The sequence below is a fragment of the Heteronotia binoei genome, chromosome 4 (assembly GCF_032191835.1).
Source record: "Heteronotia binoei isolate CCM8104 ecotype False Entrance Well chromosome 4, APGP_CSIRO_Hbin_v1, whole genome shotgun sequence".
Taxonomy (NCBI): domain Eukaryota; kingdom Metazoa; phylum Chordata; class Lepidosauria; order Squamata; family Gekkonidae; genus Heteronotia; species Heteronotia binoei.
In genome coordinates, this window is record NC_083226.1 from 141185914 (window position 1) to 141210935 (window position 25022).

At 40.3% G+C, this 25022-nt stretch overlaps 1 protein-coding gene across 2 annotated transcripts in view; it reads right to left on the bottom strand.

Annotated features, from left to right (window-relative positions):
• The window catches only part of ERBIN (erbb2 interacting protein), a 128568-nt gene that overhangs the window by 3798 nt on the left and 99748 nt on the right, over positions 1–25022 (bottom strand). The window contains exons 22-26 of one of the 2 annotated variants that reach the window (XM_060235899.1): positions 15997–16140; positions 13699–13830; positions 12395–12604; positions 9237–9329; positions 1913–1987 (exon numbers count right to left, since the gene is read on the bottom strand). In XM_060235899.1, coding sequence (XP_060091882.1) covers positions 1913–1987; positions 9237–9329; positions 12395–12604; positions 13699–13830; positions 15997–16140 — 654 coding nt within the window. The remainder of the gene's footprint in view (positions 1–1912; positions 1988–9236; positions 9330–12394; positions 12605–13698; positions 13831–15996; positions 16141–25022) is intronic. The other variant, XM_060235900.1, reaches the window with a different exon arrangement.

Here is a 25022-nt window from a genome sequence, read left to right on the forward strand (position 1 = left end):
CTTGCTGTCTTCCCACTCATTAACTCAAGGCAGCTGTTTTCTGTAGGGGAACTTACCTGACTTCAGCTTGCCCTCTCCTCCCCCCTCCCTGCAACCTCTACCAAAGAAAAGTAGCCTTTCACCACAGTTCCGATCTTAGTATATGGGCTGCCAAAGTGAGCACTTTCTCCACAGTGTGGACCAAAGCAGCTTACAACTCTCCCTTTTGATCTGCAAAACAACTCTGTGAGATAGGTTAGGCTGAAAACCTGTGGTTGGTCCAAAACCACAGTGTGGATCAAACAGGGAGGGAAGCTATAATTCTGTAATTTCAAATATATAAAAAAATCTCAACTTCAATTTTGGTCTGTATTAACAGAAGCAGCTGTAATTCTGAGTGATCTCCAGCCCTCACCTGGAGATCAGCAACAATGGCTCTCCAGAATGAAATGGCTGGTTTGGAGGGTGGAGTGTATGCCATTGTACCATTCTGAGGTCCCACTCATTCTCAAACCCCACCCTCTCCAGGCTCCACTCCTCAAATCTCCAGGAATTTTCCAACTGTGGTGTTGAATAAAAATTAAAAAAAAAATCTCCAGGAATTTTCCAACTTGGAGCTGGCAACCCTGTCTCCTTCTCTTTATCTGCCCCTCTAACTTACGCTTTCCATTTCCTCCTCCCCTCCCTGCAGCCTCTACCTAGCACAGTCTTTATCCATAGTGTGTGGGGGGGGGGGAGGGCCAAAGCAGTTTACATAATTCTCTCCCCCTCCCCTTTTGATTTGCACAATAACCCTGTGAGGTAGGTTAGGTAGAAAGTCTGTGACTGGTCCAAAATCACCCAGTCAGCTTCCACAGCAAGAACCTGGGCCTGGCAAACCCCACTCTGAACCCCAACTCCTATGCCACACTGGCTGTTATAGGGGGGCTGCTACTGAACAGGTGCAAGCAGCCAGGCCTAGGGTAGCCAGCCTCCAGGTGGAGCCTGAAGATCTCCTGGTATCACAACTGAACTCCAGATAATAGATCTCTTTCTGCCCCTGGAGAAATAACTGCTTTGGAGGGTTCAGGACTGACTCCCAACCCCAATGAATTCTCCCTAAGTGCCTTTAGTGATACCTTTCAGACCAACACTGTCTCTCTGATAACATTGTTGGTCTTCAGCACAGGACTTCATTCTCTTTCTCTCTTGCTTTCCCTCTCCTTTTCCTCCTCCCTTTCCCCCCTCTCTATATGTGGTCTGCTGCCACAGGATGTCATTTCCCCCTAATCTCTGGCTGTTTCCCTTCCAGAGGAGGAGAAGGAGGAGCCCTCAGCCAATCAAGGAAAGGCTTTCTATTGCTCTTTCTCTCTTCCCTCAGCCAATCGAGTGAAGGGTTTCTTTTTCTCCTCTGCAAAGCAGTGGCTCAATCCTTATCTGTTCTGGGGCTGGAGAGTGGGAAGTTGCTCTCCATTGAGTAACAGGCAGCTCAGCTGATGAGAGAATAGGTGAACTGTGATCAGTCTGTCTAGAGAATTATATTATAGGGGAGATTGGAAGAATTCAAAATGAACTAAATCAGCCAAATCTTTTGGTATCTGTCAGAGGTGGCCAGATTTAAATTTAATTCTCATAAACAGCACATAAGGAAGTAAACTTGTACCTGGACTATTCTAAACTACTGCCTGGAATACGCTACTGGAGATACATATGAATGAATGGCCCTTTATACAAAATACATCCTTGTGTATAGAAAAGTTCTAAACTATCCTGGGAACAGAAAGGAGCTGGGGGAAAATTAAGTGAATAGGTCAGTGGACAGACCAAATAACTCAAGAGAAAAAAGCAGCTTAAGAGAGAAATTGGAGAATTGAAGGGCTGGGCAGCAAATGAAACAAGGCTTCAAATTAAGTTTTTACATTAACAACAAAGTTAAAATATTTATATAAAGTACCTGAATAATTTTGTCTCCTGGTTGCAACAGTTTAGATGCTGGTCCTTCAGGCTGCACTCTGGTTACAAATATACCCTTCAAGCAAAGAGAAAAAAGGTTTGGTTAAGTTTATATTTTATTTATATTTTAAAATATAAATATTAAAATATAAAATATTTTATATTTTAAAATATATTCATGTTCTGGGTTAATATCAAGAGCATAATTATAATTAAGGAGAGTTTTGAAAATCAGTTTTCAAAATGAATTTAAAATTGTTTAAAGTAATTAAAATTGTCCAAAAAGAATACAACCAGAGCTCCATTTAACCAAGATTAGATATAGTAATGTATGTTGCAGACCCTTAATAATCAGTGGACTCTGTGTATAAAAAGTAAAAATACTGAGTGCAAGCGGAAAAGGATGAATCCCACATCCCTATCTTTGAAAACTTTGTTAAATTGTACATTTGCTCTGACCATCATCATCATCATCATCATCATCAGTAATAAATAAAAGCCCAACCGTGGTGGCAAATCTGAGAATTTTCATTGGTTGGATGTGGGCTACACAGGATTGGCCCACACTCTGTTTCTTGAGTGCCATCAGCTGATTCTGCTCTTCCCCACCCACCATCGGTCCTGTCAAGCAAGAACCCCACCAGACAGCCACTGACCTCTGAGAGAGACAGTTCTCTGCTGACAGGTTCTCCTGGGAGCTTACTAATCACTATTGCCACTCCTCAGGGCCTATTGTAGGAATTCCAGGACAGTCTCCCCCCACAAAAACCCCCCAACACTACCGCAAAGCAAACAATAAACTGTAAGAGACATGTTCATGAGACAAACAGTAGCAGTTACTCTCTTCAACTGACACAAAAGGAGTGTTCATTCACAGCAGGGAGGGCCTGGTTAAACAGCAGCAGATAAACAAACTGACAGTATACAATGTATCAAGTCTCCTTTCCACCTGCAAATACTCTTCACTCTTTCTATTCAAATTAGGCTACAGTGGGCTCATATGATCGAATGGATTCTATTCTGTTCTATGGGTCCATAGGACACAATGGACTTCATTCTATCCTATCAGCCCATAAGACAGAATGGACTCAATTCCATCCTATGGGCCAACTGGACAGATTGGAGTCCATTCTATACTATGAGCCCATTGGACAGAATGGACTCTATTGTATCCTATGGATCCATAGGATGGAACGGACTACATTGTATTCTATGGGCCCACAGGATGGAATGGACTGCATTCTGTCCTATGGGCTCATAGGATACAATGCAGTGCATTCTGTCCTATGGGCCCATATGATACAATGGAGTCTGTCCTATGGCCCTATGACATGGAATGGACTCTCTTTTGCTTTCACCCCACCTGCAAGTGGGAGGGAACGAAAGGGAGGCTTGCAATGGCTCCTTGCCGCTTATGCTCACCAGCGGAGCGGGTCCGCCTGTTAGCTGCTTGGTATAGGAGGCGGGAAGTCATTGGAAGGCTCCCTTTCACTCCACCCTGCCTGCAAGTGGGAAGGGTGAAAGGGAGGCTTCTAATGGCTGCCTACCTTCCTCCCTGCTTGTCTGTGTCTTCCTGTCATTTTTCTGTCTCCTTGTCTTCCTTCCATTTTCCTTTCTTTCACTCATTTCTTCTCAACTTTTCTATAACTCTTTCTTTCTTCCTCTCATTCTTTCTTTGTCTCTTTCTTTTTCTTTCATTCTCATTTTTCTTCTCATTTTCATTTTCATTCTTTCTTCTCATTTTTATTTCTTTTACTCCTTTCTCCCCCTTTTTAAATCTCTCCCTTCTGTTCTTTCTCTCATTCTTTCTCCATATTTGTCATTGTCTTCTTATTTCATTCTGTCTACTTTCCTTCCTTTCATTTTTCTTTCTCCACATCTTTTTCCCACTGTTCTTTCTCTAATTCTTTGTCTCTCTTTTTCTTTCATTTTGTCTATCTTCCTTCTTTCCTGCCACCTACACATTCATCACCCCCCCCCAAAATATTTTTATAGGGCCCACTGTATTTCTTCCTACAATGGGCTTTACTGCTATTAAGATATAATTTCATTTCATTTCATTTTTCATTTTATTCGATTTATATCCCGCCCTCCCCACCGAGGCGGCTCAGGGCAGCTCACAACATAAAATTCTAACAATAAGATTAATGAATATTAAAATACATTAAATAGTTTACAGCAGTTAAAACAAGAAAACAAGAAAACGATCTATCAATGTGCTATCCTACAACCTTCCTCTGGGGTTTTTCAGGTACTGGTCAGTTATATGCCAACTGGAAGAGGACTGTCTTACAAGCCCTGCGGAACTGCCCAAGGTCCCGCAGGGCCCTCACCTCTTCTGGTAGCTGGTTCCACCAGCAAGGGGCTGTAATCGAAAAAGCTCTGTCCCTGGTTGACTTCAGATGGGCCTCCTTTGGTCCGGGGATTGTTAGTAGATTTTGAGAACCAGATCTAATCACTCTCTGGGGAACATGTGGGGAGAGACGGTCCCTAAGGTAGGCAGGTCCTAGGCCATATAGGGCTTTAAAGGTAATAACCAGCCCCTTGTACCGAACCCGGTATATTATTGGCAGCCAGTGCAGTCCCTGGAGCCCCAGCTGAATGTGCTCCTACCTGGGGAGCCCTAATAACAGCCGGGTGGCGGCATTCTGCACTAGCTGCAACTTCCGGGTTCGGCACAGGGGTAGCCCCATGTAGAGGGCATTACAGTAGTCCAACCTTGAGGTGACCGTTGCATGGATCACTGTTGCCAGATCGTCGTGTTCCAGGAAAGGGGCCAGCTGCCTTGCCCGCCTAAGATGAAAGAATGCGGACTTAGCAGTGGCTGCTATTTGGGCCTCCATTGTCAGGGCAGGCTCCAATAGTACCCCCCAAGCTCTTGACCCTGTGTGCTATTGTCAGTGGCACACCGTCAAAGGCTGGTAGGGGAATTTCCCTTCCCGGACCATGTTGACCCAAGCAAAGGACCTCTGTCTTTGCTGGGTTTAGTTTCAATCTACTTAGCCTGAGCCATCTAACCACGGCTTGTAATGCCAGGTCCAAATTTTCTGGGACGCAATCAGGCCAGCTGTCCATGAGTAGATAGAGCTGGGTGTCATCAGCATATTGGTGACAACCCAACCCATACCTCCGGGCAATCTGGGCAAGGGGGCGCATGTAGATGTTGAACAACATCAGGGAAAGCACCGCCCCCTGAGGCACCCCGCAATCAAGCGTGTGCCTCTGGAACAGTTCACCCCCAATCGCCACCCTTTGTCCCCGACCATCGAGGAAAGAGGAAAGCCACTGTGAGGCCAGCCCCTGAATCCCCATGTGGCCGAGACGGCAAGTCAGCAACCAGTGGTCAACCGTATCAAACACTGCTGATAGGTCTAACAACATCAGCACCGCCGAGCCGCCTCGGTCCAGATGCCGCTGCAGGTCATCCACCAGAGCAACCAGCACTGTCTCCATCCCGTGACCCGGGCGAAAGCCGGACTGATGGGGATCGAGATTTGCATGTTGTATTTATCAATTAAAACAGTTTTTGAACTTAATTCCCCACCCACATATAGAAAAGGAACTTACAACTGGAATATGCAGATACTTTCAATGTTGGTAAGTGTACACACTAGGACCAAAAAACCCCTCAATTTCAAGTATATAAAAAAATCTCAACTTCAGTTTTGGCCTGTATCAACAGAAGCTGTAAATATGTGAAATGATGGTATTAATTTACTCTGCTCTGGTTAGACCTCACTTAGAGTATTGTGCTCAGTTTTGGGCACCACAATTTAAGAAGGATATAGACAAACTGGAGCATGTCCAGAGGAGGGTAACAAAGATGGTGAGGGGTCTGGAGACCAAGTCCTATGAGGAAAGGTTGAAGGAGCTTGGATATATTTAGCCTGGAGACGAGACAGCTGAGAGGTGATATGATCACCATCTTCAAATACTTAAAGGGCTGTCATATAGAGGAGGGTGTGAAATTGTTTTCTGTGGCCCCAGAAGATAATAATAATATAATAATAAATTTATTCTTATATCCCGCCCTCCCCCGCCGAAGCGGGCTCAGATAAGACCAGAACCAACAGGTTGAAATGAAATCAAAAGAGTTTCTGGCTCAACATTAGGAAGAACTTCGTGAGCGTTAGAGCGGTTCCTCAGTGGAACAATTGTTTTCTGTTGCCCCAGAAGGGCAGACCAGAACCATTGGGTTGAAATCAAATCAAAAGAGTTCCCAGCTAAACATTAAGAAGAGCAGTTCCCTAGTAGAACAGGCTTCCATGGAGGTGGTGGGCTCTCCTTTCTTGGAGGTTTTTAAACTGAGGTTAGATGGCCATCTGACAGCAATGCTGAGTCTGTTAATTAGGCAGATCATGAGAATGAGGGCAGGAAGGGTTGCATCAGTGATTAGTTCTCGTGGCCCTTTCTTACACACCCATGAAAATGCTGATTGACACTTTGAGGTTAGTCAGCAATTTGTCTCTAGGTCAGTTTGGCAAGGGATTCTGGAGACTTTTACCATATTGTGGGAATGGAGCTGAGGGTAAAGGTGATGGACTGGCCAAGCATGTCTCCAGACCTAAACCCTATTGACCATCTGTGGGGCATCCTGAAACGGAAGGTGGAGATGCGCAAGGTCTCTAACATCCACCAGCTACGTGATGGAGGAGTGGAAGAGGACTCCAGGGGCAACCTGTGAAGCTCTGATGAACTCTATGCCAAGAGGGTTAAGGCAGTGCTAGAAAATAATGCTGGCCACACAAAATATTGACACTTTGGGCCCCATTTGGACATTATCACTTAGGGGTGTATTCACTTTTGTTGCTAGCAGTTTAGACATTAATGGCTGTGTGTTGCGTAATTTTGAGGGGACAGCGCATTTACCCTGTTATACAAGCTGAGACTCACTACTTTACACTGTAGCCAAGTGTCATTTCTTCAGTGTTGTCACATGAAAAGATATATTTAAATATTTACAAAATGTGAGGGGGTGTACTCACTTCTGTGACATACTGCATGTGTATGGAGGGGAGGTATTTGTGAAGTTCCTGCATTCTGCGAGGAGTTGGACTAGATGACCCTGGAGGTCTCTTTCAAATCTATGATTTTATGATTCTGTAGGTTAATGCTGAGACAGAGGGAAAATGATCTTGGGGTTGTAGTGGAAATATAGTGTGTAGTGTAGTATAGTTTGTAGTGTCAACCCAGTGTGCTGCAGCACAGAAAAAGGCAAATTCTAAGTTAGGGATTTCTAGGAAAGGGACTGAACTTGAAACAGTCGATATAATAATGCCCTTGTGGTGCAGCCTCATTAGGAATCTCTGACCTATAGCCTGGCCTGAAATCAGACTGAAAAAGGTCTACAGCAGATGAGTTATCCAAAAAGACATGGAATTGGTCTGCTACTGCTCCCTCAATCACTTTGTCCAGGAAGGGCAGTATTTGGTTGCATCATTTTTCTGCAGGGATTTTTTCAGTGGATGGATAACCACCTCTTTGAGTAAAGGTGCCATGAATTAGTGACTTGTTTATTATGAATATTAAGAGCTAATTAATGTGGTTCTTACATGATTTTAGCAAAATGGGCAAGGAAGAGACTGATTTTCTGGACCCATTTCTGTTCAGCTTTAGGTCAGGATTTGGAACAGACTGCTTTGATCACCTTGGTTGATGGTCGCTATCATAAACTAGACAGGGGGAGTGTGACCAAGCTAGTTCTGTTGGATCTCTCAGCAGCCTTCAGTTTCATAGACAATGACATGCTGCTGGGCCACCTCTCAGCATTGTGACTAAGTGGCACCATGTTACAGTTGTTAGAGTCCCATCTGGGCGGCTGGCCCCAGAAACTTTGCCAGGGAATTCCTGCTCTCTGTCCAATGTCTGTTGACCTGTGGGGTTCCATGGGATCCAGTCTTAGCTCCCTCACCCATCAATTACTATCTACATGAAGTGACTGGGAGAGGTCATCAGAAGATTTGAGCTAAAGTGCCATCAATATACTGATCATATCCAGCTCTTCTTTCTTTTCCACCTAATTCTGAGGAAGTTGTCAATATTTTGAACTGCTGCTTCAAGTAAGTAATAGGCTGGACGAGGGTGAAGAAACTGAAATCCTGACAATACAGAAATCACAGTCCTGTGAACTGTGTGCCAAGCAGGGTATTTCTTTAAGACTTAGTCCCAGAACTATATGTCAAGCTATGTTTTGAAAATCTGGGAATTTTCTAAAGTTATTTACATGGTTAAGGGGTAAAGGAGGGATGTTGATCAAAGGAATAGATGAAAAATCATATTGTTCTCTAGAGGAAGTCTTTGTTATGGCCTGCTTCTACAATTTCTTGTGTTGGATATAAAATATTAGTCCATTAAATCTGTTTCAAGCATACAAGCAGGGCTTTATTTTTTTTTTTAGCAGGAACGCACAGGAATGCAGTTCCAGCTGATTTGGTGTCAGGGGATGTGGCCTAATATGTAAATGCATTCCTGCTGAGCTTTTTCTACAAAAAAGCCCTATACAAAACAATGGTGACATCCGGGGGTGTGGCCTAATATACAAATGAGTTCCTGCTGGGCTTTTTCTACCAAAAAAGTCCTGCATATAAGAAGTGCACAATGGAGCATCTTATTTTGTCCTGTACAGAATCTGTACACATATCAAGTTTTCAATATGGGTCAGAGAAAGTGTTGTTGAATTAAAGCAAACTGAAACTGAACCCAGGCAAGATGGAAATAATGCTGGTTGGAAAGCCTGACTGTGTTTTGCACTTTTGATGGGGTTCAGCTGACCCTTGCTGACAGCTAAGAGGCCTAGGGATTACTGCTTAAGAACCAAATTAATGCAGCCGACAGCTCCATTTCAAAATTCTGCCATTCCTTATTCCTATTACATTGCTTATTAAAAGTATCATCCAGTTGACTGCACTGATTTACATTGTGTAATACTCTTTAAGTCTGTGAGAAAAGCAGACTATAAATAACAAATAAAATATAAATACTTAAAATTAAATAAGTTACATTTAGGATGTATTCTATAACAAATCTGTAACCTATGCTTACTGTTTCCTGTCAATCCTTTGGGAGATCCTGGGAAACAGTTACTTCCTCCCCATTCTGACAGCTCTTTTAGATATTAAGGATCAACACTCATTTCTTGCCTGGAACACCCTGTGGATGAGGTCTCAATAAGTCAGTTGTAACTCAATGGCATTTTCTTCTTCAACAAGTCAATGGGATGAAAATGTTGAAACAGCAAGGTTACAGTTCGTCATTTTGTACTTAAGATAATGGGGGAAAACTCTGATAAATGCTTGGCATTTTTAAATTATTCTTTTAATACTCACATCGTCATCAGGCCTGAATGGATTTCCTCTACCACCAACTCCTCCTGATATACTAAATCCAAGCTCTGGATCCTTCTCAATTCTCACTCGAATCTAAAATATCAATGTTTAAAAATGAACTTTGCAATATGTTGAAGTTACAGCACAGTTCACAGGTAACACAGAATTCCTCTTCCTCGGTTTACTAACCATAAGGTGTGGGGCCTGAATTTCTCCTGGAATTATAACTGATCTCCAGACTACAGACATCAGTTGACCTGAAGGAAACTGAAGCTTCAGAAGGCAGTCTCTATTGCATTACATCCCTGCTGAGCTCCTTCTCCTCCCCAAACTCTGCTTCTACAATAGAGCTCCCCAATCATCCATAATTTCCCAAACTAAGTTCACAACCCTACCTTCTCCCCCTCCTCAGTAAAGTGTCAGTTCACCATTACAGCCAAACCAGGCTAACAGTATTACAAAGTGCACATGTCCAATGCACAGCCAATATATACAGGAATTTTTTTGTGTATGTTTGAACAAATCTAATGTTATATTGAACATTTGCATGGATGAACATACAAGATACATATTTATTCAGTGAACATATATTGGCTGTTCCTTACAAACAGATGTACACACAGGCATTCACTGTAAGTATGTACAGGGATTTTATCTTGCCAAGAAAGAGAGCATATTAGAGGGTGCATATATGTAAGCTTCACAACACCTTCCGAATCCCAATACGGGTCTTTACATACAAACCGGATCAATGAAAGATATCAGCTTATTTCATCATACATATTGATATTGCATGATTCAACAGTATTCTGTATGTGGTCAGTACATAATTTGTAACTCCCTCTAAACTGTGGGGTCTTGTCGGCAAAAATTCTACTTTGTGCTCTACTGGCATTAAAGTTGTAAGTGAGCTATTTGGCTACTGCATTTGCTCTGGCACCATTTTTCCTGATAAAATGTGTGAGCCAGAGACTAAAAAACTGGGAGCTAGCTCACACTAACTCATCTTTTAGAGGGAACACTGCTACTGGCCCTCAATGTGGTAGTATATGCCAGTGGCTATGTAGTTTAAAAAGGTAAAGCATCTACAGTATTATGCTCAGAAATTAAATATTCAATCCTAAAAATAAATCGGGAGTAAGAATCAAAATTTTAGTATAAGAACTCATATAACTGAGAATGAAAGCAAACCAAGGTAGTATGACAATATGACAGTACTTCAGTTATGCTCTAAAAATTGTGATGGTGCCCATGAGAAAGTAATTTATAGCTCCTGTGGATTAATTACACAGAATTCAGCATTATATTGGTGGCCATTAATTGCCTACCATATCCTAGTGGGTTCACTGATGAAGGTAACTGGAACAAGACCTGTACCTGGGATTTCTTGTATGAACTTCTGAATGATTTTTGCGTTGAGCTTTTCAATGAATTTTATGAACTTTGGGATGAACTCTGGACTTTGTTCGAACCTGGCAAGAACTCAGAGATTTGCTGTTTGGTGTAATGATTAATTAGCAGAACTCTGAATAATGGTATTCTATGCATTACACCTGGATGTATGTAATTTGTGCCAGATAATGTTCTTGTGTACTTTGTATGTCACTAAATTACAGTTACCATATGTGAATTGTACTTCTTGAATTTATGAATTATTTTGGTGCTATTACAGTAATTGGATTTGGGTTTAATACTGATTATATACTGTAATCCTTATAGTATTTTCTTTCAACCTTCAGGTGGTGGCTGGAGATCTCCTGGGATTACAACTGATTCCCAGAAAACAGAAATCTGTTCACCTAGAGAAAATAGTCACTTTGGAAGGTGGGCTATATAGCATTAGACCCCACTGAAGTCGTTCCCCTCCCCAAATCCCAGCCTCTTCAGGCTCTAACCCCAACGTCTCCAGGTATTTCCTAACCTGGAGCTGGAACTTCTACTTCTGTATGAGCAGTAAAATGTCTAAAGACAAAAATGGCTGAATAGTTTTAATTAATGCTTTCTTTTTCTTTGTGCCTTATGAGTCTCAAGTTGGCTTTAATAGATTATTGTACATATTATGAACAGGCATTTTAAGGTTTTAAAAGTATTTTTAAGTATGGTACAACTTATTAATGGTAATACCATTAAGTATGGTACAACTTTATGGTACAACTTATTAATTCAAACTCTTTGACTAAGAGTTTTGAAAGCAAGATTATTGGTTTTTATTTTTAAAAACCTTCAAGACTTGTAACACAATACACTCACTACATCAATCTAGTATAAGATCATATTAGATCTAGTGTGAGATCAAACAAGCAATAGTGTCATGTCCCTTTTTTTGCTTGTAATATAATAGTACAGTATTATCTGAACATAACAATAAAAAGCTTTTATACAAATTGATATATAAAAATTAGATGAATTAAACACTTTTCTGATGTCTAGAAGTAGATATAATGGTTGGATCCAAAGGTGCTCATGTGACTGGAAGGCACTTCCACATATAAAGGGTTATGAGTATCTGAAATTTCCATGGCTTTCCCTCTAGAACTGTTGCCTCCTCTACTGTTCCTGGGAGTCTTAAAACCCTCTGGAACTGATTTCCGGAGGAATACAGGAAGATACACAGTGAGGAGGTGGTTAACAGACCCTCCACAGAACCCTATATAATACTTCGAGCTTTGGCACCATTACTCTTGAAAAATTTCCTGTAAGAACATAAACAGAAGTAGCAAAACTGTGGCGCTTAGTAAACTACACCACACTAAATGGCTTAGATTCCACAGATCATGAACACTACCTGTGGAAAGGTTCTATTGCAGCCCTCTGAGCCCATTCTGCCTAAAGCTGCTCCTTAGGGTTAGAAGTCCCCTTAGGATTAGAGTAAGATGCAGCACGGGGAGAATCAGCAGAAATTTTTGTTTGAACTGTCTTCAGTAATACCAAGGGTCAAAGAGGAATTTCTATCAATTTTTCAGTCCACCAATGCTCAATGGATTTTCAGATGGCCTGGGGAAATGCAGCAAGAAGACAATGACAGACAAGACTCCTTGTGGGAAACTCTGTTTGCGGCTTGATGACTCCAAGCCGATACCAGAACCTAGTGCTCATAATAAATCATAACACCAGCGTAAAAACTTATCTTTACAGCACAACAGAATTTATTCCTCTACCTCTTGCTTTGACAGCTCGTGGCTTTGCCTGGATAAACCTTGGGACTGATTGTAGGGGGGCTGATGGGCAACTTTCAGCATCAGATAATCAATCAGTTGCTCTCTAGAAGGATGTCTTGCTACAGATGTTTGGGGAGCAGGATGATGAACTTGGGTATAGTTTGCCTGAGGTCTTGAAGGCTGGCACAATTGCCCATTTGTCAAAGGTATCTGAGTAAAATAAATAACAACTAACCAACGTTTTACATCAGCAAGTTTGCTTTATACAACTATTCATGCTTAGCAAGTATCGGTTACAAAAATATAATTTTAAAACATGTACATTATATATTCTCTTAAAACTAGTAATATTCTAGAAAAACTAAACTGAATAAAAAACATTTCTCTCAACTTTTGTATGGAGTAGACTAGACAGCCTCCTGATGGGCTAAAGTTAAACTAACCAATTTCAATCAGGATTTCTGGTCTGGAACGAGTATTCTTACAGCTCTTTTTCAAAACATATTTTATTTTGTAAGCCAGGCTCTTAAATAACCTGCAGAATGACATGACAGAGAACTTTCTAATGTAAGAAGTGACAGGAAACAAATTACTCCACTGATCACAATTTTTTTTTTAAAAATCTAAAATCAAGATAAGCCTTAAACACATCAGGAACAAATAGAGTTAGTTGAAATACTCTTTGCTGAAAACATTCAATCAGTGAGACTGCAAAAAATGCACCATATCCATGTGTCAGAAGAAGTACTGCAGGAGCAGAATCCACTACAAAGTTCTGAATAGGTGTGGATTATTAGATAAACAGTTCACAACTGTCCCATATTTCCAGGAATTGGGCAGTATCCTACCCTAGACTGCAGAAGGTTCCACAGACTTGTGGCTCTTTTTCCAATGTAAGAGCCACAAATTGGAGGAAGCCTTCTTAGGATAGAAGATGGCTTCAAATTTTGCTTAGTTGAGTGGTAAGATACAGGCCACTGTAAAAAAAAATTTAGGGTGAATACAAATAAATGTGATGGTGAAGATAGAAACGAGGTATTCAAAACATCACTGAGTATCCACTTATAATAAGCAGCAGAGAGGCAGTTGTTCACAGGCCTGAGTGGGACCCTGCAAGGGCTGAATCTAACTCATGGGCCGTATGTTTGACACCCCTGTTTTAAAGAGTAAAATTGATAGCTATATCACGACACATTGAACCTTTCTTGTAATAGTAGTCACCACATATGAGGTTTTGTCCCTCTGTTACATTACATTTGACCTTTAAGGGTGTGCATACAGAACTGAATTATGTAGTTTTGTACCTGTACAGGAAGTTTCTTCATGCTGTCTGGAGCAACATCTTTGAGGCTAAGTGTGGCAGATGAGTAATGTTGCTGTCCAGAAATAAATACATCCTCTTGACATTGTTCTACTGGTGTGGATGTTTGGGGATGCTTTAAATGACAAACAAAAATATATAAATACTACATTGTGGTATATAATTTAACTATTTAAGCACTCCTTCAAAGGATTATAACCATACAATTGCTGATTATATTAACAGGAATGCCAGGCATATTATTTAAGTATATTACAGAATTTTTAATCCTATTACATGACCACAATCTTCAACATTGGCTTTTGAAAAACACTGGACCTTCTAAAAGACTCAGAACTACATAACAAACCATAATGAAGCTATTCATAAAAACAGTTGCTTTTAAAGGATTTGCAAACTTCATGTTGTTGATTTGTTTTTCTAGATTTATTGTTTTTCTGGCTCATGTTGGTCACGAACAACTCTACTTTCTACACTTTCTTGTTGAACTGTGTAAGAAGTTTTGTTTTTTTCAATACTGCCTCTAAATGAAAACTGTATTACTTAGCTTCCTTAGGAACCAAAAGATGGTGAAGGGTAGTACAACACTGCAACTATATGGTATCCTATTTCCAAAATAGTCAATGGTGTATCTCTTGCAAACTATGTACCAAATAATCTTGTGTCATCAATGTGCATGGCACTTCAAACAAACAAAAAGAAATATAGATGCAGTTTTATGCAGAGTTGCACCCTTATACTCCCATTGAAGTCAGGGTGCTTAAAAGGGTGTAACCCTATTTAGGATTGCACACTAAGGAACCTGCAGCCTAAACATTCAAAGAGAAGGAGGTGAACAAGGTAGGAGGCCAAAAGCAAAGAAAAAATGCACATTCCTTTCAGTTACAGGTGATTTGTCTTCATTTTAATGAGGCTGGTTTTTATAATGGATTTGGATGGAGGCAGCACATATAACTAATGTTCAGGAAAGGGGGGAAAGTTAGAATATAGTCATTTGAGGGAGAAGACCTTCAGATAGTTGAGGATGGTGGTGTTTAGATTACAGTAAGGGATAAATTGGGAAACAATGGTGAAGTAATTGTAGGTAAAGGTTACAGAGACAAAGACAAGGAAGTTTGGGCTGTATGCCAGCACCTACAGGAATCTACATAAGTAAGGGACATAAACAGGGGCATCTCATGGTCTGAGCAAAACAGATGTGAATTATTTTGGCAACAGAATATTAGACAGATTTGTGAAGGCTGATGCGTAACAATGGAAGTCTGCAGAAGAGACAGTAGTAGTATTCAATACAAAGAGCATACACGAGGACTGTCACCCGAAGGATGTTTTCCCCCAGTGTAGTACAAGAAGCAGCAACATGATTTGGTAATTGACTGATCATGGATCATAAAGAAGAGGAGGAACACACACAACAAACAGAACAGGTTAATAGTAACAGATGAGGATAATAGTAGGAGTTTGTAAGGAAAGGTGAGGAACTGAATTTTGGACATACTAAAATTTAGTGAATTAAAAAAAAAACTAGGAAGGCAGGTCACCATGTTTTGAAAGTAGGTAACTGATTTATATTTGTATTTACAAATGATATTTATTTTCTATGGGTACACCACGTGAACCTTGGTAGTACAATGGTCTATGTCTCCATGGTACAGAACAGTAACACTGTTTATACAGTTTCAATGACTAAAAAACTAAATAAAGGGAATCTCTGCCCAGAACATATACTCTAAAGAAAAAAAGGGGGGGAAACATTATATGGAAAGGCAACAGTGACTAAGAAAGCTAAAACATCAATGTAAGTCACTGGAAATATATATAGATCACATCACAATATATAATTCAACAACCTGAAAGCAGTAAACATTAGGTCATGCCACACATGCTTGAAGGATAACAATTTAGAGTAACGATTATCCAAGCAACTCAATACAGCACATTTTATGTACTAAAGAAACAGAATTCCTAAGAAACCAGCCAATTTAACCTGAGGATGGATTTCTTGTAGATTTTTATATGGTTATCGATATTTACTCAGTATGCAGCTGCTTTCAGAATTGACCACTTGGTGATGTTTTAGCAGAAGGTAACAAATCCAGAAGTATTAGAGGGGGGAGGGGTGGAATTCTTCAATAATTGCCATTATTGAATCACTATTTTACAACAGATAGAAGCCAGCCATAGAATAGAACTACACAAAGCTACAGAAGTGGACAACTTCAAAGATGTTTCACATGCTCGTTTCCCTTACTAATAGTAGCCTTTTTATGCATGTACTCACACGACCAATGTGAACACCAGAACTTCTTCCGTCTGCAACACTCAAGGTAACATTGCCCTGGCTGCCATGCAGATCCCTAGAGCTGCCATAGTGAAAGTTGCTAACTGGAGCATAATTGGAATTAAAGGACCTAGACAGCATGCTCTGAATAAAGAAGGGACAGATAACAGAGATTAGTGCAGCATGCATAAATCACGGGACATGTTATACAGACTTGATACAGACATACAAACTGTGTATCATGCAGAAATAACACCATGCACACCAACAGTAATGCCCATCACAAAATCAAAATCTTAATGACACCCATGTGATCTTGTTTACTGTAAACTGAACATGCCGCCTGATACAATATACAAGTATATAATATGAAAACACACCTATTCAAATACATGTTTCTCAGGAAAAAATGTGTTTTGTTATCAGATTTTAAATGCTAACAATATATCTCTCTAGGTCGCTAGGTTGACAAAAAGGGGAAGTGAAAGACTGAAATACACCCTTCCCAGAACAATATTTCTTCTCAACCTATTTCCGCATTATGCTTTCTGTAATAATGTCTATACTTTATTATATTTTAAACACCAGCACAATTTTATGATAACATGAAAAAGTTTGAGTCCAGTGGTATCTTTAAGACCAACAAAGATTTATTCAAGCTATAAGCTTCTATCTGAAGAAGTGTGCTGCTTGCACACGAAATCTTACACCTTGAATAAAACTTGTTCTGCTGCTTCAGACCAACATGGCTTACCCACCTGAATCTATGATAACACAAAATTTAGTACACTGTTTATTGATTTATTTAGTGAATGCATAAATCACAGGGCATGTTATACAGTGATGTATTACAATTTTAAATGGAATTATTTAATTTTTTAATAAGCCATACCACATTCCAACAGTTATTTTTGGAACTGTGATGCTGGCCTAAGAATGGAGATTTCTGCAACTAATATACAGAAAGACACACAAATAGAAGGAATTTTTGCAAAATGAGTTGATGACAACTATATGTTTCTAAAAATATTCAAATACAGATTTGTAGATGTTCTACTGTATTACTAAAGGTTACACAAATACTGTGGATTGACTACTTGTGAGAATGTACTGTAGTTGAATTGTTAAATTTATATCCACTTTCTTTGTAGTGTCTGAACCTAAAAACCTTGTTTTAGCTTTGCTCACACTGTAATTTTGTTGAAAATGAAAACTTTGTAAATTAAAAAAAAAAAGCTTTAACCCCTCCAGAAGCATATATATTTAGACTCTGTGTACTCTTTGGGCCCCTTCTAGCATTACCTCAACCATGTAGGGATGATATGGCCACTTTCCAATCCAATCCACTCCTTCTAAGATCTAGGGGTGAAACACTGACATAAAAAGAGCTAAAATCTTGAACTTGCTCCATTTAACATAAGAGTGTGATGTCTTGTCCACTGCAAAAGTCTTGTCAGAATGGACACTGAATATATTAAGTTCCATTGGAAACAATAGGAAATAATTTGAAAATAAATTCCAAGTGCCACTGCTTAAATTGTCATATATTCAGTAAAGATCAGGTGTTCCTTCTCTACTAATGCTTAGGCTCTAGATAATGGCAATGTTTTTTGGAGAGCTTTCAGCAATTAGACTCATTTGTTGCTGCTTCCATTCTTCATCTGTTCTCTGTTAACACCTTATTGGTTTACTGGTTTATGTGCTGCTGTTTTGATATGTTTACATTTAATTTCTATTTATGTTTTAATTGATCACTAATATTAGTTCCCTTGTAGATGAGATATATTATTATTAACTTCCTAGGAATTAAGTTACTCAGTTTTATGGGGTTATAACTAATCCAAAATCAATTCCAGCAAAAAAATCCCATGTGATCATAAACATGGACAAATTTGTTACTGCCCAGTTTGTGAAGGAGAATGAGCCAAGTTCAGTCTTGTAAGCATTTCCTTCTAGTCAACTGTCTGATATTTTGTTGTATCTCAGTTTTCAGGCTATGCTCCTTTATGTTTTAATCTCATCTTTTGTAGTAAATTCTCCTCCAGCAGTGCTATATATAATACTAATACTATAATACTCCACGGTCCACACCAGGGTTCCCTCTAAGCTGAGTTAGTGACTGCCAGCTCACAGTTTTTTAGTGTTTGACTCACACAGTTTTGCTCTCAGCTTAAAGGGAGTCCACATCACAGCAGAGAGGTAAAATCACACCATCCTGACTTCAATTTCTGCATTTTCAGCTGCTGGATCACAGATAATAGATGTCTTTGCCTGAAACCCGCAACAGCCACTTAAGTCGAAGGAGAGCATAGATGGTCAAAGTCTGAATGCATAAGGCATCTTAACAGCTACAATGTTTGCTTGCAATATCTCATGCCAAAGTGAATTTGTTAAATCTTTAAAGTAGCACATGATTTGCTCTCTCCCCCTAACCCTCACCATTTAGTATGCTCTATAGTTTTAGAAAGCTTTGGCTTTTTTTTTTAAAGCCATGAGAGGCTGGGATGGAACTGTAGAAATGAAAAAGATACGCTACACACGTAGGCAGGCACTTGACAGTGAGATCACTGTCTCTGTAGTTGTGCAGGTTCACTTTTTAATGTGAAACAGGGTACTATGCTATCTGAATGCCATTTCTAAGAACAGTATTATAGACTTTGGGGTATTTTTAAACATGAAAGCTGAAATTTGGTGGAAGGGCATTAAACATTCTTGAGGGGACTAGGATCTCACAACAGTCAACACAGGACCTACAACTGTCTGGTCTGCTTAGACCTCTAACATAAAAAAGGTTCAGGCTCCTATGTAGGACATTAATCCTGTGAAGTGAAGTTTGAGTACTTTGGCCTTAATTCCTTTAATAACTTTTCTACTAGTTAATGTGTGGAATTTATTATCCCTGATGTGACCTTTACCAAATATTTTCTCAACAGGGATTTGTTTAAAATAACCACTGAGAAAGATGATGAACATGTTGAAAAGGTGAGGGAGTATTTATTTATAGTTTGTTTTTCTCACTGGAAACCAAGGCAGATCACACAGATTAAGCCAATACAATCAATAGGAGGGGGCACTGAAAAACAATGCAACAGGATTAGGATCTTAGAACCAATCAGGAATCTAGAAACAGAACTTAAGCAAAGCATAAATATTAACATGATACATTAAATGATGCAAAATTATATAGTAGTATCCTACTTATAACAAGTTCCAGGTGACTTTCTGAATAATTTTGTACAGTTAAACCTAATGCCTGCATAGAAAAGCCCTCTCAAATAATTCAGTTTTTCATAGTTTGTGGGAAACCAGGAGAGGGGAAGCCTTCCTCACCTCCTCAGGTAGGCCATTCCATTAGACAGAGACTATAACAGAGAAGGCATACATACAGGCACCTGTTGATTTTGCCCATTTGCAAGTTGGCATCTGCAGAAGGCCATGCTCAGATGAACAGAGCTGTCATGGCAGAGCATAGGGGTATCACAGATATGAGGGTCCAAGGCCATGAAGGGTTTGTATGCAATAGTCAATTGAGTCAAGTAACTGATAGCCAGCCAGTGCAGTGACTGAAGAATGGGAGTCATATGCACGCCCCACCTAGCTCCTGGTAATAGCCAAGTCACAGAATTGTGCACCAAACGGAAGTTTCTGAGTTGATTTAGAGCGAAGACCAATGTACAGTGCATTATGGTAGTCTAGTCTCAATGTCACCATGGCATGGATCTAGGTGGCCAGATTAGCTGTAACAAGGTAAGGGGCCATTTTACAAGTTACGTTGAGTTAGAAGAAAGCCTGCATGAACTTGCTTCTCCAGCAATAACACTGGGTCCAATATAACCCCAAGGCTCTTAACTGAGTCAGCAAGGGGCAGTTTATTTTTATTTATTTGGTTAATTTATATTCCGCCCTTTCCCAGGCAGGCTCAGTTGAACTCCATCAAAAGTGGCAAGCACAATGTCTTTCAAGATCTCTGACTTCCCAACCGACATTATTTCTGTCTTTTATAATGATGTTATTGGCTGTCTCTTCTTTTGAGAACGCACGCATAGCTGGTCTTGAGGACAAAAGGAGATTGAGGAAGAATCGCACTGCTACAGCACCAACCCTAAATCAGACTTTTCCCTGCAGCCAATGTGGCCGGACCTGCCTGTCCCGCATTGGTCTTGTCAGCCACCAGCGAGCCTGCAGCAGACGTGGACTATTGCACCCTTCTTAAATCTTCGTTCGTTCGCGAAGCCAAGCCGAGAGAGAGAGAGATTGGTATTGAAACAAATTGTCTCCCCACAGTTATTTCATATGTAAAACAGTAATTAAACAATAATTTCTTCAGGGAACCATTCCAATGCAGAGGAGTGCTTTCCCAGTCAACATTAATCTAAGCATTGCATTGTGCTTCTGAAATCTAGGCAGCTATAAAACTATTTACTTGTTGATGGATATTGTAATTTAAAGCAGAACACTCATCTGGGAAAGTACACACAGCCCATTATACTGGCAGTATTGCTAGCATCAGAAATATATCTGGATGTATTTATTTTTCTTGTTAATGTTAACCATTGGAACTGGTTGGTCACTGTGTGAGACAGGATGCTGGACTAGATGGACCATCAGTCTGATTCAGCAGAGCTCTTCTTATGTCCTTATCATATGAATACTACTTTGAATGACTGGTTAACTGCTTGGAGTGGCAACACAAAGTTAGGCCCCCTGGCATGCACATCACTAGAGTAACACCAGAATCAAGCAACAGAGAAGTATAAGAAGATCCAGGCTTCCAAACTCCATACCACACAATGCAATTATTTACTAGAGGTTACATATGCTCTCTCCAAGGCACAGAAAACTATAGTTTTGATCACCAAAAATACCACACAAATACTTTTTAACTTCAATAGAACTTTAAATGTACGCAAATAGTTTAAAACTAAGCAAGGTAAGAGTTTTAAAGTTTTGCTTCTGTACCAAACACATTCTATCCTGAACACATCTAGCTTCTGATAATAGTCAAGCTGCAGCATTCTGCACCAACTGAGATCCCAATTCCAATCCAGTTATGTACAGAAAGGTTTGTACCTGATGCTTGACAAAGTAAGGTTTGTACAGTAAGGTTTGTACCTGATGTCTGTAAAGATGGTCCCACTAACTGCACATTAAGTACTATATATATATATATATATATATATATATATATATATATATATATATATATATATATATGTTGTCAGGTCCACTGATGAACTTATCACCAGTAAGCATCATACTGGAGAGTGAATTTATGGCACCTACCCCATTCTTAAGTGAGACACTGGTGAGGGCTGAACTTTAAATTCACATTATGATTGACTGAAAGGCACCTGGAAGCTGTGAATTGTCAATGATTTTCAAAGAGCCTGGAGTTGGGCATTCAACTGGAAAAATACCAGTCAAACGATGGGCAAGAATTTTTAAAGCATTAACTTTATTTAGAACAAAAATATATATACTTTAATCAACAGGTTTGATAATTATGCTAATTAATAACAGTTAACTGTTTTTGTGAAACAATTACTTTTTAAAAAAGCAATGAGCTTTTAACAAAGTTATGTAAGGTTTCTATGAGTGTGAAAAAAGGGTCCAGGCAAATAGGTGTGAAAAACCTCAGCTTGAGGCCCTGGAGAGCCGCTGCCAGTCTGAGAAGACAATACTGACTTTGATGGACCAAGGGTCTGATTCAGTATAAGGCAGCTTCATATGTTCATAACACTTCCCCAAGCATTTTGCTCTCTGATTTCTATCACGAAACACCAAGGTTAGTCTACAGTGACAAATTTATGAAACAAACAGAAAGACTGCAAAGTGACAGCAACTGTTGCGGGGAAGTACATTTGGAGATGCAGATGGCCAATAAAAAACACTATGCTATACTACAAGGTTTGCCCTCAGTGCTGCTGGGTGAGGAGGCAATCAGCCTTCACTTATGCTTTTAAGAGACAACGTAATGATGAAACAAAGAAGCTGCAAGCTATGAATTGGCATTCTTGGCTTCATGGAATAATTAGCACCATCTGACTGCACTCTTCTGCATGAGGAAAAGGGAGCGTTCTTTGCACAATAGTGAGTGCTTTGAATCTCAGTATGACTTCAGTGGCAAGCCTTTCTCTTTTCTGTGTAAAAGGAGGACAAGACAGTCACTCCCACAGTTGTTTCATTTTTAGAGACATGCCAGTGTGAGCAGAGAAGACAGCTTGTGTTTCCACACTTTCCACCATTTCCAAATGTCCCTCAAGTTTCAATGAAGAGAAGGGAAGATTAGAGACAGTGGCAAACTACACATTTTGGCTGGTTATCAGATATATGTGGATGCATCTGGTTCTTTTTTATGGTTGCGTATTTCATAATCTGCAGGAAAACTGCAGGTTGCCAAACTTTATCATCTCTCCTTCTATTAGTAAAATTATAGCTCAGCAGTTTCACAAAGTTTACAAAAGCACTGTTAAAGATTATTACTAGGAAACACTAACATGAAGCCTTACATATAATCGAGTAAATTAATAATGACCAAATAAAATCTTGCTTCAATAGCCTAGTATTCCAACAACACCTTGTCAGTCACAAGTGTTGTGTAATTGAGTTATTAATTCCTTACTCCACTCCAGTATCTGATAATGAGAAGTGTACTGTCCCGATAAAGTACAATGGACAAAGTAATTTTATTTTAAAAATTTGCATATCATCTTTTTTATCAGATTTACTAATTCAATAGGGTCTAGGTGATCAAAGAATCATTAGTCTACTTACCTTGCTGGGTTACAACAGACCCAGTTTCAATTTCAACAGGTCGTCTAATGTATATAAACTTAAGAAATCCTAGGTTTTCCCAGAAGTGGGAAGGAAAGGTCACAAATACTTGATAAAGATTCCACTTTCAACATAAAAGACAAGTGGGAATTGCTGTAGGACAACGTGCTTCAATGGTGACCTTCACAGTAGGAAGCACTGCTGCATTTTCAGCAACAGCTGCTATAGGCCAGTAACTGTCACTGTGCATAACCAAAGCCAAATACAGCCAATACACTGCAAACTGCCTAACTGCCCAGGTTTTAATATACAAGCTAAGCATTCCCCATTAAAGTCAGGTAGAGAATTTTAGACCCCTTAAATAGTCTTAAAGTAACAGTAAACAGGCAAAATAATGTATCCCTTAATACAAACTGGTGAAAGCCATTTCAAAGAGAATATGTGTACCTAAAACTTTGATATTTGTGCAAAGATCTACTTCTGAAAGCAGACGGCACTTAATGCAGCAGACTGGAAAGGACAAATAGGAATGAACAGGAACTGACTGCATTTTCAAGGAAATTCAACCCCTCATCTATGCAGGCTATTTCACTTCTGTACAGATTAGTTCACTGTCAAGCATGCATATTTCTGTAACATAATGGTTCCTTCGACAAGGAACAGGTCACCCATCCTTTACTGCTCCCCTTTCCTTTACAACCTTTGGGCAAGTAATAAATCCAACTGGCCCAAGGATGTTTATGCTACAACCTGGCTGTTACCACTTTCATGCCACCTCTCCCCCACGTTCACACAGAGTCTTATCTGAACTAAGAGAAGTGTGAGAAAGGGAGATGTTTTTAATAGCCTAAATTCCGTAGCAATAAATGAGATAGTGTGTAATAACCTTTGAACCCGTAACTCAAGCTGCATCTGTATGATACCCTTTGAAGTTATCCTATATAGCAACTGTGTAACACTGTGTATGTCCAAGGCATGTGTCCTTGGTAAAGCTTCTGAGTTTCTTAAATAAAGCAACTTTTGATTCAACAACAAATATCGATGCTTGACATTTCGGAAGTAATCTCATTCAGGGACGTAACCGAACTGGAAACTTTCTACTTTCATGGCGGAGAGAGCACCAGAAAATGGAGAAGCCCTTGAAAATCCAGAATGACCAATTGGTGAGGATCAAGAACCCAACGCCACCCGAATACAACCTCCGTGGCACGTATTCGACGCACGGAGAGCGGCAGGGCGAGGGTCTCCGCTGCACATACAGCGACTCTTTATAACCCCAAAAGTTTGGGATCCCAGAAAGTCCACCAGCCTAATGGATGAAGCACCAGCTCGGAGAGAGGCGAGCCTGGCGCTACCCTCGCGCACGCAGATGGGAGATGACAGTGACCAGGGTACCTTGGAGGCAAGTGGCAGGGATGGTCGGGAAGAGCGAGAGGAATGATGCCCCGACCCAGGCCCGGACAAGGAGGAGGAAGAACAAAATCCCGACCCCTGGGACTTTCTCGATGAGATTAGGGATGGCAGAGATGGCCAAGGGCTTAAGAGAAGAAATGCAAGCCAATAATGCATTCATGGCCCAAGAAGTGAGAAAGCAACTGGATCGGGCACTGCAACTGCTGGTGCCCAGAGGGGGGCAACCACCACAACCCCCTCTCCCACTGCAGTTACCGTGTCAACCTCAGCTGCTGCTACAGCCACGAGACTATGGGTGAGGTCGGGAACTGATGCTACCTTTGACAGGGATCCCGAAGAGGTGGAGTATTTTTCAATACAAGCCAATAGCTTTATGTTCTACTGGGGGCACACTTTCCTCGATGAATTTAGCAGAGTGGATTACTTAGGATCGAAGTTGAAGGGGGTGGCCAAGTAAGTAAGTAAGTAAGTAAAATTTTATTTATATCCCGCCCTCCCCCGCCAAGCAGGCTCAGGGCGGATAACAACAGCAAAATAACAATACATGTAACAAAACATTAAATTACCCCAAACCGATTAATACATTAGTTAAAACAGTTACTAAGTCTAAAAACAAGAGATGGTACGTGAGCCTGTACAAAACCTGGAGCCCCAAACTAGACACTGTGGCAGCGTTCTTACGTGCCCTACTCAGTATGAGGATCCGTTACAAGAAACCAGAGCCTTATCCACCCTCAAAGACATGCAACAAGGATCCAAAGTGGTGAGAGAGTATGCAGCCAAATTCCAGGCCAACGCGGCCAAAGTGCGAGGGTGGAACGAGCAGATGAAGATCGAAC